General features: G+C 50.0%; 1 protein-coding gene across 1 annotated transcript in view; it reads left to right on the top strand.

Annotated features, from left to right (window-relative positions):
* The window catches only part of ZNF839 (zinc finger protein 839), a 27823-nt gene extending 15816 nt beyond the window's left edge, over positions 1 to 12007 (top strand). Inside the window, 7 exon segments of the mRNA XM_011951438.1 lie at positions 2433 to 2525; positions 3566 to 3715; positions 7736 to 7873; positions 8016 to 8145; positions 10308 to 11036; positions 11361 to 11470; positions 11472 to 12007. Coding sequence (XP_011806828.1) covers positions 2433 to 2525; positions 3566 to 3715; positions 7736 to 7873; positions 8016 to 8145; positions 10308 to 11036; positions 11361 to 11470; positions 11472 to 11501 — 1380 coding nt within the window. The 3' untranslated portion in view covers positions 11502 to 12007.
* The last annotated feature ends 754 nt before the right edge of the window (positions 12008 to 12761 follow it).

Here is a 12761-nt window from a genome sequence, read left to right as displayed (position 1 = left end):
GCAGTTTAGAAAACAATGGAAATGGTTTTCAGAACCATTATTTTTTTTTTTTTGAGATGGAGTCTCACACTGTTGCCCAGGCTGGAGTGCAGTGGTGCGATCCCAGCTCACTGCAACCTCTACCTCCCGGGTTCGAGCGATTCTCCTTCCTTAGCCTCCTGGGTAGCTTGGATTACAGGCGCCTGCCAACCACACCTGGCTAATTTTTGTATTTTTAGTAGAAATAGGGTTTTACCATTGTTGGTCAGGCTGGTCTCAAACTCCTGACCTTGTGATCTGCCCGCCTCGGCCTCCCAAAGTGCTGGGATTACAGACGTGAGCCACCGTGCCCGGCCTTAAGAACCATTCTTAACTTACAGATGATAATTTCTCCAGAAATGGATGTTAATTTATGCATTTACTGGGTGTCCATCAATTATCAGTCCCTGTTCTAGGGATGGAGGGGACAGTGTGTACCAGATAGACAGGGCCCTGCTCTTGGGGAAGAAAGAGGACAGTGAAACCAGTCACCTGACAAAACTGTCAGTTGAGGCTGGGTGCGGTGGCTCATGCCTGTAATCCCAGCACTTTGGGAGGCCAAGGCAGGCAGGTTAACCGAGGTCAGGAGTTCGAGACCAGCCTGGACAACATGGTGAAACCCCTTACCTACTAAAAATACAAAAATTATCTGGGCGTGGTGGCGGGTGCCTGTAATCCCAGCCACTCAGGAAGCTGAGGCAGGAGAATCGCTTGAACCCAGGAGGCGGAGGTTGCAGTGAGCCGAGATCGCGCCATTGCACTCTAGCCTGGGGGACAAGGACGAGACTTCATCTCAAAAAAAAAAAAAAAGAAAAGAAAACTGTCGTTTGAACCTGAGTGTTAAGCAGAAAATTACGGAGTTTCCCTGTCTCCTGTTATTAAGCTCCTACAGAATTTAGGTCAGGCCATGGCAAGGTAATATCCCATATTCCCACCTTCTCCCACTTCCTGTGGAGTTGAAAGTCAGCTGGTCACTTCTTTCAAAGGGTTTTTGAAAGTCTTAATTAAACATTTTTGTCTTACAATGAAAATATTTTTCTGTAACTTTTCTGCTTGTTTTGCAAGCATCTGTGGCCCTTCCAGCCCTTTGTAGCTCCTACTCAATCTCTCGCTCTCTCCTTAAATGCCAATCTTTTTTTTATTTTTATTTTTATTTTTTGAGAGAGGGTCTTGTTTTGTCACCCAGGAGTGCAGTGGCTCAATCATGGCTCACTGCAGCCTCCACCTCCCAGGCTCAATTGATCTTCCTGCATCAGCCTCCTGAGTAGCTGGGCCCACAGGCGCACACCACCACACCCAGGTAATTTTTTATTTTTTTTTAGAGACAGGGTCTCATTATGTTGTCCAAGCTGGTCTTGAACTCCTAGCCTGAAGCAGTCATCCTGGCTTGGCCTCCCAAATTGCAGGGATTACAGGTGTGAGCCACTGCGTCTGGCCTTCTAAGCACTGATCTTGTGACCCCTCTGGACCTCAGAAGACTTCCTATTTCTAGGACTTCCTCAGCTTCCCCCTCAGTTTATTGCTTCCCTGGGAATCTCACCATCCTCCTGGTTTCCCAGGCCTTCTTCCCTCTGCAGACTCCCACGCTTCCTGTTCAGACCTCTCTCTGGTGCCTCAGATCTCTTCACTGAAACGTCTCCACCTGGCTGTCCTGTGACCCCCTCTGCCTTTCACGTCTGAGCAGAGCAGAGCCCACACGCTGGCTTCCTGTCCACCCCTGCATTGTCAGGGGCCGCTTCGCCTACCCCAGGCTCAAGCTTCTTGACTTTCTCCTCCACTCACTGCTCCCCATGTCCTGTGGTCGCTAAGCCTGGAGGACTGTGCCCTCCCCTCATATCCCTGCACTGCCACCCACATCCCTGTTCCTACCTGAGTCCTCATCTTTTCCTGCCTGTACTTTGGGGGTAGTCTTGGCTGCCTGCCAGGCTTCCAGGCCTGCCCCATCCTCTGCTCCACCACCCCAGGCACCTTCTGAAAACCTCCCTCCACAGCTGCTTGGAGAAGGGAACCCAGACCCCTTGGCCCCTCTCAGCCTGGGCCTGGGTTGCCTTTCAGCCCCTCTGACCTGTCTGTTTCCAGCCACCGCCTCCAGCTGTGCTGTCCCCTCACCTGCGGCACAGCCTAGGTGAGTCCTGGAGGGCAGGATACACATCTCCTTATCACCGTGTCCTTATTCCAGGGCCTGTGCCCAGGACAGTGCCCAGAGCTTGTCGTGGGGAACCCAGAATGGATCATAGTACTTCATTAAGGAGCAAAAAAGTGAAATAGTTAATAAAGCAGAATGTTTAGAGTTACTTGGTGACTGAAAATTTTGGAGAACTTTCTGGTTTTTATGTTGTATGTTGCACCAACTTGTTGGCTATTGGGAAATTCTTGTGGGACATTCAAAGGCATGAAATGCTTTCCCTTGGTAGTTCCTCCAGCAGTGTGACCCGGAGGATCTGGCGGAATTGGCGCTACCTCAGCTGGCTCAGGCTGTGACAGTGTATGAGTTTCTTCTGATGAAGGTGAGTCCTCTTAGTGTTTCTAAATATAGCAGGATGATTAGAAGTTATTTAGAAATAATATTATTTATTACTTATTTTTCAATAGCCTGCATAGTTGTTTAATTTTATTTTTGAGGCAGGGTCTTGGTCTGTCGCCCAGCTGGAGTGCAGTGGTGCCATCGTAGCTCACTGCAGCCTCAAACTGCTGGGCTCAAGCAATCCTCCCACCTCAGCCTCCCAAGTAGCTGGGACTACAGGCACACACCATCATACCCGGCTAATTTTTAATTTATTAAAAAAATTTTTCTTGTAGAGATGGGGTCTAGCTTTGTTGCCCAGGCTGGTCTCAAACTCCTGACCTCAGGTAATCCTCCTACCTTGGCCTCCCAAGGAGATGGGATTATAGGTGTGAGCCACCGTGCCCAGCTCATAGTCATTTTGGAAAGAGCCTGGCCATTTGGAATCGTTTTCCTTTTCCAGGACAGCTGAAGTGAGCCTGTTGGTCACACACCATGCTTGGTGTGGGGGCTGCTGCCTGGGTAGTTGGGTGTCTCAGGCAGGTGCCCGTCCACTCCCTTGACTTTTAACTTGGTACGGGAGGAATGGAAGTGGCAGCCACAAATAACGGCCATCCTGGGCTCTCCTGGAGCCCACTCGCCCCAGCTGGCCTCTTCTGCCCGAGGCTCTGCTCTCTCTGAGCCCACTATGAGGCTACAGCCCAGGCTGCCTGTGCCCCACACTCCCTCTGGAGCTGACAGCCCAGCCGGGGCTCAGGGCCTTTCTGCCTTCCTTTCCCACCCTGTCCCGGAGCTCACCCGTGCCCTACGTGGCCCCAACCCAAGGCTTGTTTGTTTCTTGGCCTGCTCCTCCCATGCCCATCCTGGCTTCCCTACGCCATGCAGGGCACACAGTAGGTGCTCACTGGGGACTGAAGGAAGCGTACACCACTGAGTGGCTGCTGAGGGGGTAAGGAACTGAAACTTTGTTTAGATTTTCTTTTGTATTTTCCATATCAGTGCCTCGAGTTTAAACTCTTTTTTTTGGTCTTTATCTTCACTAAGGTTGAAAAAGATCATCTAGCAAAGCCTTTTTTCCCAGCTATATATAAGGAATTTGAAGAGTTGCATAAAATGGTTAAGAAAATGTGCCAAGATTACCTCAGTAGTTCTGGTCTGTGTTCCCAGGAGACCCTGGAAATAAACAATGATAAGGTAACAATCTCCCATGGCAGAAAGAGTTTTGCTCGTAGTTAGCCAAAAGAAAGAAGGGCCAGGTGCAGTGGCTTATGCTTGTAGTCCCAGCACTTTGGGAAACTGAGGCGGGTGGATCATTTGAGGTCAGAGTTCGAGACCAGCCTGGCCAACATGACAAAACTCAGTCTCTACTAAAAATACAAAAATTAGCTGGGCGTGGTGGCACCTGCCTCTAATTCCAGTTATTTGGGAAGCTGAGGCACAAGAATCATTTGAACCTAGGAGGTGGAGGTTGCAGTGACCAAGTAACTCTAAACATTCTGCTTTATTAACTATTTCACTTTTTTGCTCCTTAATGAGATTGCACCATTGCACTCCAGCCTGGTTGACAGAGTGAGACTGTCTCCAAAAAAAACAACAACAACAACAAAAAACCACAAAAAACTTCACGTATGAAGGAGAATGTTTTTAGTAATAACATTTTCCTGTTCTACCTCATTTTAGTTTTTCCCATCAAGTGAATTTTTTTTTCTTTTTGTTTTTTTTTTTAGGAGATAGAGTCTTGCTCTGTCACCCAGGCTAGAGTACAGTGGTGCGATCTCAGCTCACGGTAACCTCTGCCTCCCAGGTGCAAGCAATTCTCCTGCCTCTGCCTTCTGAGTAGCTGGGATTAGAGGCGCACAACACCACGTCTGGCTGATTTATTGTATTTTAGTAGAGACAGGGTTTCACCGTGTTGCCCAGGCTGGTCTCAAATTCCTGAGCTCAGGCAGTCTGCCTGCTTCGGCCTCCCAAAGTGCTAGGATTACAGGTGTGAGCCACGGCACCCGGCCCCCAATTTTTTTTTCTTAAACCAATAAATGCTGTTCCAGAAAACTCAAAAATGAAGATAAGCTAAAAGAAAATGGAAAACACCATAATCTTCCCACTCACTGATGATCAGAGTTAAAACCTCAGGTATCATTTTCTTCTTCTTTTTTTTGTTTTTGTTGTGAGACACGGTTTCCCTCTGTCTCCCAGACTGGAGTGCAGTGGCACGATCACAGCTCACCAGCCTCAACCTCCTGGTCCCAATCAGTCCTCCCACATAAGCCTCCTGAGTAGCTGGGACTAAAGCCGTGTGTCGCCACGCCCAGCTAATTTTTAAATTTTTCGTAGAGATGGGGTCTTGCTATGTTGTCCACTCTGGTCTTGAACTTTAGAGCTCAAGTGATCCTCCCTTCTTGGCCTCCCAAAGTGCTGGGATTACAGGCATGAACCACCACACCCAGCCCTGTTTTCTTCCTTATGTGGGTTTTTGGGGATGGATTATATAGGGGCCATTCCTTTTTTTTTTGAGACGGAGTCTCACTCTGTCACCCAGGCTGGAGTGCAGTGGTGTGATCTTGGCTCACTGCAAGCTCCGCCTCCCAGATTCACGTCATTCTCCTGTCTTAGCCTCCCAAGTAGCTGGGACTACAGGCACCTGCCACCACGCCTGGCTAATTTTTTGCATTTTAGTAGAGCATGGTTTCACTGTGTCGTCCACAAATTCCTGAGCTCAGGCAGTCTGCCTGCTTCGGCCTCCCAAAGTGCTAGGATTACAGGTGTGAGCCACGGCACCCGGCCCCCAATTTTTTTTTCTTAAACCAATAAATGCTGTTCCAGAAAACTCAAAAATGAAGATAAGCTAAAAGAAAATGGAAAACACCATAATCTTCCCACTCACTGATGATCAGAGTTAAAACCTCAGGTATCATTTTCTTCTTCTTTTTTTTGTTTTTGTTGTGAGACACGGTTTCCCTCTGTCTCCCAGACTGGAGTGCAGTGGCACGATCACAGCTCACCAGCCTCAACCTCCTGGTCCCAATCAGTCCTCCCACATAAGCCTCCTGAGTAGCTGGGACTAAAGCCGTGTGTCGCCACGCCCAGCTAATTTTTAAATTTTTCGTAGAGATGGGGTCTTGCTATGTTGTCCACTCTGGTCTTGAACTTTAGAGCTCAAGTGATCCTCCCTTCTTGGCCTCCCAAAGTGCTGGGATTACAGGCATGAACCACCACACCCAGCCCTGTTTTCTTCCTTATGTGGGTTTTTGGGGATGGATTATATAGGGGCCATTCCTTTTTTTTTTGAGACGGAGTCTCACTCTGTCACCCAGGCTGGAGTGCAGTGGTGTGATCTTGGCTCACTGCAACCTCCGCCTCCCAGATTCACGTCATTCTCCTGTCTTAGCCTCCCAAGTAGCTGGGACTACAGGCACCTGCCACCACGCCTGGCTAGTTTTGTTTTTTTAGTAGAGATAGGGTTTCACCGTATTGGCCAGGCTGGTCTCGAACTCCTGACCTCAAGTGATCTGCCCGCCTCAGCCTTCCAAAGTGCTGGGATTACAGGCATGAGCCACATGCCCTGCCTTATATTCTTAAATTATATATCATGAAAATGTAAGGCCAGGCGCGGTGGCTCAAGCCTGTAATCCCAGCACTTTGGGAAGCCGAGGCGGGCGGATCACAAGGTCAGGAGATCGAGACCATCCTGGCTAACACGGTGAAACCCCGTCTCTACTAAAAAATACAAAAAACTAGCTGGGTGAGGTGGTGGGCGCCTGTGGTCCCAGCTACTCGGGAGGCTGAGGCAGGAGAATGGCGTAAACCCGGAAGACGGAGCTTGCAGTGAGCTGAGATCTGGCCACTGCACTCCAGCCTGGGCGACAGAGCGAGACTCCGTCTCGAAAAAAAAAAAAAGAAAATGTAAAAGGTTTTTCCTAAGCCTGATGTGGATGCCCTGCACAGCAGTCACCTGTGTGTTTTTTAAACATGATACCCACTTGCTAAACTCAGAGAGCAAGTGTGGGTATCATCCTGCCATGAAGCAGAACTGGCCACACACACACTGTGCATGCCCTAGAGAATCTGGCTTTTTGAGCAGCTCAGACTGTGCCATCGCCTCTTGGGAGCATGACAGTGGCTCAGTTTGTGAGGGGACACCGCCTAGGTTCGTCTGCGCAGAACCCACATGGCCTGTTTTCTCCTTTAGCCTTGTTCTGCTGCCCTTCCTGCTGTGCCCACCCCCATCTCGTGCTCTGTGGGGTTCTCTTTATAACGTCCATGTATAAATGATAACAGCTGTCTCTTAACACCTGCACATCTGGTGTTTCTCATAGGCATTGCACATGGAGTCAGATCTCGTCTTCACAAAAGCCCTTCCAGGCAGCTGTAATCTCCTGTCTGGATAAGTCAGGGAGATGGACAAGGGAGACTCAGGAGATGGTGGCTCACCAAGATCACCCAGGCCGCGGGCAGAGAAGCTGGGAACCAGCTCAGGCCCCCAGACCCATGACTTTTTACCAGCTAGGAAGGGAGATCTGGATGTGGGATAGGCAGGATCGTTCTTCTGAAGAGACCAGTGAGAATTCAGTAAAGGAGGGACAGTGGGAAAGAAAGTTACCGTGGTATCAACTAACATTATTAAGCTTGTGATAGCATTAAAGAGACTGTTTTAAATTTTTTGTAAAGACTGTTCTGGGCTGAGCACAGTGGCTCATGCCTGTAATCCCAGCACTTTGGGAGGCTGAAGCGGGCGGATCACTTGAGGCCAGGAGTTCGAGACCAGCCTGACCAACATGGTGAAACCCTGTCTCTACTAAAAATACAAAAATTAGCCAGGCGTGGTGGTGCGTGCCTGTAATCCCAGCTATTCAGGAGGCTGAAGCAGGAGAATCACTTGAATACGGGAGGCGGAGGTTGCGATGAGCCAAGATCACGCCACTGCACTCCAGCCTGAGCGACAGAGCAAGACTCTGTCTCAGAAAAAAAAAGATTGGTCTCCTCCTCTAAATTGTGCTCACATAGAACCTTCTAGTTTTGATAATGATCCATTTTTATCATCGGCTAGTCCATCTAACATTATATTGACCTTCATCTTATTGTTGAGATGGCACCTCACAGTACAAATTCACAGGATTTAATTCTGTGAAGTCGTTTAATTCTTGCATGTGAATGTACTTCTAGGGGTGTGTGCTGTTTGGGTGAAGTTTATTCTCTTGGCCCATTTCTTTTCAGGTTGCTGAGTCATTAGGAATCACAGAATTCCTGAGGAAGAAAGAAATACACCCAGACAACCTTGGACCCGAGCGCCCCAGCCGGGAGATGGATGGGGAGCAGCCAGAGGGAGCCGGCAGCGAGAAGAGGGAACATGAGGTGGGCATGGCTAAAGTGGGTGCCAGGTGACTCTGTGCACGGTGAATTACTGGGGTTTGGTTTCTTCCATTCACACCAGGAAGAAGAGGTACAGGTTTGCCTGTTTCTTCCTCTTCTAGCTGATTGGGTCTTCTCTTCATAGGCTGCGGAGGAGGGACTGGCCTCGGTGAAAAGGCCCAGAAGAGAAGCCCTGCCCAGTGACACCACTGAATCTCTTGCTGCTAACAGCAGAGGCCGGGAGAAGCCCAGGCCCTTGCATGCTTTGGCCGCTGGTGAGGGTAAAACACTGTTTGTGGGGTGTATCCATGGCCTGGCAGCCCTGCTGGCATGGACAGATGTGCCCAGGATTGCCACTTTTCAGGCTGGGTGACCTGTGCTGGATTTAGGGGGACCCTCTGGTTTCTCAAGTTTCATTCCAGCCTCCCAGTGTTCTATCATTCCAGATTCGTTCCCTGCGAGTCTTGAGGTCTTCAGGGTTTTCTAGAGTGCCTTGTTAAAATGGAGAGCCACAGGCCAGATACAGTGGCTCACGCCTGTAATCCCAGCACTTTGGGAGGTCGAAGCGGGCGGATGACCTGACGTCAGGAGTTCGAGACCAGCCTGGCTAACATGGCAAAACCCTGTCTCTACTGAAAATACAAAAAAACTAGCTGGGCATGGTGGTGCGCGCCTGTAATCCCAGCTACTCCGGAGGCTGAGACATGAGAATCGCTTGAACCTGGGAGGCAGGAGGTTGTAGTGAGCTGAGATCGCACCGCTGCACTCCAGCCTGGGTGACAGAGTGAGAGTCCGTCTCAAAGGAAAAAAAAAGAGAGCCACCAAGTGGTGGTAAGCAGGCTGTATGCCAGGAGGGTCCTGAGAGGTGGTTAGGCCGAGATGGGTCCCAAGGACACATCCATCTATGGCTTGACTTTCATGAGACTTCGCTGTACGTGCCAGCTGAGATTTAACATTTGAAAACAAGACAGGGTCTGGTTATTATTCTAGCTTTAGCCAGAACCTACCAACTAGGCACTTAAAAAATTATGTATATATTTATGTAAATATATATTTTATATATATATGCATTTATATATATAAATTTTTTTTTTCTGAGACGGGAGTCTCGCTTTGTCTCCCAGGCTGAAGTGCAGTGGCACAATCTTGGCTCACTGCAACTTTGCCTCCCGGGTTCAAGCAATTCTCCCACCTCAGCCTCCCCAGTAGCTGGGATTACAGGCACCCACCATCATGCCTGGCTAATTTTTTTTTTGTATTTTTGTAGAGATGGGGTTTTACCATTTTAGTCAGGCTGGTCTCAAACTCCTGACCGCAGGTGATCTGCCCACCTCGGCCTCCCAAAGTGCTGGGTTTACAGGCGTGAGCCACACGCACTAGCATTTTTTTTTTTTTTTTTTTTTTTTTGAGACAGAGTCTTGCTCTGTCACCCAGGCTGGAGTGCAGTGGCGCGATCTCTGCTCACTGCAACCTCTGCCTCCCAGGCTCAAGCAATTCTCCTGCCTCAGCCTCCTGAGTAGCTGGGATTACAGGTGCCCACCACCACATCCAGCTAATTTTTGTATTTTTAGTAGAGACAGGGTTTCCTCATGTTGGCCAGGCTGGTCTTGAACTCCTGACCTCAAATGATCTGCCCGCCTCAGCATCCCAAAGTGTTAGGATTACAGACGTGAGCAGCCACCATGCCCAGCCTGATGGTGATTCTTAACTGGGGCATGTGTTGGAATCACCTAGGGAGGTTACTGTGAAATACAGGGGCCTGGACCTCTGGGAATTCCAGCTCTGTGGGTAGGGTTGTTGGGAGGGTGTGGATGTAAGTATTTGGAAAGGCCTCTTTGGGCAATTCTCCAGCTCACTCTGATGAAGAACCACCAATCATTCATTCAGTGTTGGCATAAAATCACTGTTGCTGGGTGTGGTGGCTCACGCCTGTAATCCCAGCACTTTGGGAGGCTGAATTGGGTGGATCACAAGGTGAGGCATTTGAGACCAGCCTGACCTACATGGTGAAACCCTGTCTCTACTAAAAATACAAAAATTAGCTGGGCATGGTGGTGCACGCCTGTAATCCCAGCTACTCAGGAGGCTAAGGCAGGAGAATCACTTGAACCCAGGAGGTGGAGGTTGCAGTGAGCCGAAATCGTGCCACTGCACTCCAGCCTGGTGGACAGAGCGAGACTCTATCTCAAAAAAAAAAAAAAAAAAGCACACTGTCGAATGGCTCTTAGAGCACATTTTCAGTACAAAACCCGTCTTTGTGAATAGATAACAGGGATGGATTTTTAAAAATTGCTACCAATCCCAAGGAGCAAGGAGCATCGATGCTTTGACTTCCCTGCAGGGCAGGTGACTTGGCCTCGCTGGTTTTGGATGGTGAGTGCAGTGAGTGGGCCATGACACAGTACACGCACGTTCACCTGTTTCCCAAAATGTTTAGGTTTTGCCCCTCCAGTAAATGGCACTGTCTCTCCCCATTCTGAAGAAAGCCATACAATGACGGTTTCTGGCGGCGATGGGAGCATGTTCCAGGCGGGCCCACAGCTTCATGCACTGGCTGACTTAGAAGCCAGGAGTGGGTCTATAGGTGCTGCTGTCTCATCCCAGGATGTCAGTGGGCTGCGTCTTTATGCTCAGTCAGGAGAGTCTAGGAGGCTGACCCAGGCACAGGTGGCAGCGTCTCCTGGAGAGAATGCTCTGAAACACTCTTCAGACCAGGATACCCGGGACAGCCTGAGGAGCCCGGGTTTCTGTAGCACCTTGTCATCTGCTGGCGGAGCAGAGTCCCTGCTGCCTGGGAGGCCTGGACATGCAGAGGCAGGACACCTCGGCAAGGTTTGTGACTTCCACTTGAACCACCAGCAGCCCAGCCCCAGCGGCGTCCTGCCTACGGAGGTGGTGGCCCCTCTGCTTGAGAAAATTCTGTCCATGGATAGTGTGGCAGTAAACTGTGCCTGCAGGACTGTGCCCGAGCCAGGGCCTCAGCCTGGCCCACATGGATCACTGTTGACTGAAGGGTGTCTCAGAAGCCTTTCGGGGGACCTGAACCGGTTCCCCTGTGGGATGGAGGAGCACTCTGGCCAGAGAGAACTGGAGAGTGTGGTTGCTGTCAGCGAAGCCATGGCTTTTGAAATTTCCAATGGGAGCCATGAGTTACTGTCTCAGGGACAGAAGCAAATTTTTTTTTTTTTTTTTTTGAGATGGAGTCTTGCTCTGTCGCCCAGGCTGGAGTGCAGTGGCACGATCTTGGCTCACTGCAAGCTCCGCCTCCTGGGTTCACGCCATTCTCCTGGCTCAGCCTCCCGGGTAGCTGGGACTACAGGCGTCGCCACCTCGCCCGGCTAGTTTTTTTTTTTTTTTTTTTTGTAGTTTTTAGTAGAGACGGGGTTTCACCGTGTTAGCCAGGATGGTCTCGATCTCCTGACCTCGTGATCCGCCCGTCTCGGCCTCCCAAAGTGCTGGGATTACAGGCTTGAGCCACCGCGCCCGGCCGAGAAGCAAATTTTTATTCAGACTTCCGATGGGTTTATCTTGTCCCCTCCAGGTACAATAGTGTCTCAGGAGGAGGACTTTGTCATAGTGACCAATGCAGAGGGGCGTGCCCTGCGGATGGGCCCACCAGGAGTTCCCGTAGAAGCTGTGGAGGCGTTCCTCACCGTGGAGCCAGAGCCTTCACAGTGAAGAGGAGTCAGATCCTAGATTTGTCTGATTTTATGCAGAGAAAGTCTGTGGCAAGCAGTGTATATTTTTCTAATGTGGATATTGCACAGATGAACCTTTTATTTATAAAGAATGTCTTTCTACCCTGCTGTCTACATTTTTTTATGGAGCTTGTCGTAACAATAGCAGATGTTGCCTCATCAGGAGTCCCTGTGGCGCATCTGACGCTCATGAGTTTTCGTGATGGTGATGAGTGGCGTTGCACTGTCACCTGATGATTGGCCCTGCCCTGTTCCCTTCTCTCCTGGGAGATCTGCTGCTTTTCCACCAGACTGGCTCCATACTAGCAGCTTCTTTTGGGTTCAATTAAAAAGAAAATAAGCCAGTCATTCTGGGCAGCATTTTATTGATAGGAGGGGAAAAAAGTCATTTCTATTTGCATGATTTTTTAAATTAAATTAAATTAAATTAGTTAATTTATTTTCAAGACCAAGTCTCACTCTAGCCCAAGCTGGAGTGCAGTGGCATGATCTCGGTTCACTGCAACCTCTGCCTCCTAGGCTCAAGCGATCCTCCTGCCTCAGCCTCCTGAGTAGCTGGGACTACAGGTGTGTGCCACGGCGCCTGGCTCTTCTCACATTTTACAGATGAGGAAGGTGAGGCATAAATGATGGGGTGACTTATTTGAGGTCCACAGCAAGATGATGCTCAGGGTAGAAGCCCAGTTCTTTGATGTCCCACTTGGAAAGTCACGGCACGGCGTATCTCAGTATTTCCACGGGCTGTGTTATGGGGAAGGAAGGGAAGGGCCATTTGTCCACACATGGAAGAAAGCATTCAAAGGGAGCAGCAGTTCTCTCCCCGCACCTTGCAGAGACAATCAGGAGAAACCCCAAGCAGAGAGCACGCTGCTCAGGGACAGAGCTGGGCTTGCGGCCACGTGTCGCCCCGGGGATGTGCTCTTTCCAGGTCCTGCCCTGGAGGGCGGCTGTATTCTCAGAGAGCCGGCGTTTCCTACAGCCCTTACAGTGACTGGGGCATTTCCTACCCTCACTTGATCTCAAAGCCGGGGCTGGTAGGAACAGAAAGGCAGGTTTTCTAGCAGGCTGCAAACGGCCAGCAGGGGAGCAAGCCGCGGCTGCCTGGGAGCCTGGGGTGGTCAGGTCAGGCTGTAGTTGGGTCCTGTAGACTCAAGGCCACTTCTCAGGAGTCCAGAGTCCCATGAAACCACCAT

The sequence above is a fragment of the Colobus angolensis genome, unplaced genomic scaffold, assembly GCF_000951035.1.
Source record: "Colobus angolensis palliatus isolate OR3802 unplaced genomic scaffold, Cang.pa_1.0 Scaffold32, whole genome shotgun sequence".
Lineage (NCBI taxonomy): Eukaryota > Metazoa > Chordata > Mammalia > Primates > Cercopithecidae > Colobus > Colobus angolensis.
The sequence above is the reverse complement of the archived record's forward strand: the minus strand, read 5'-3'. Positions and strand labels throughout refer to the sequence as shown.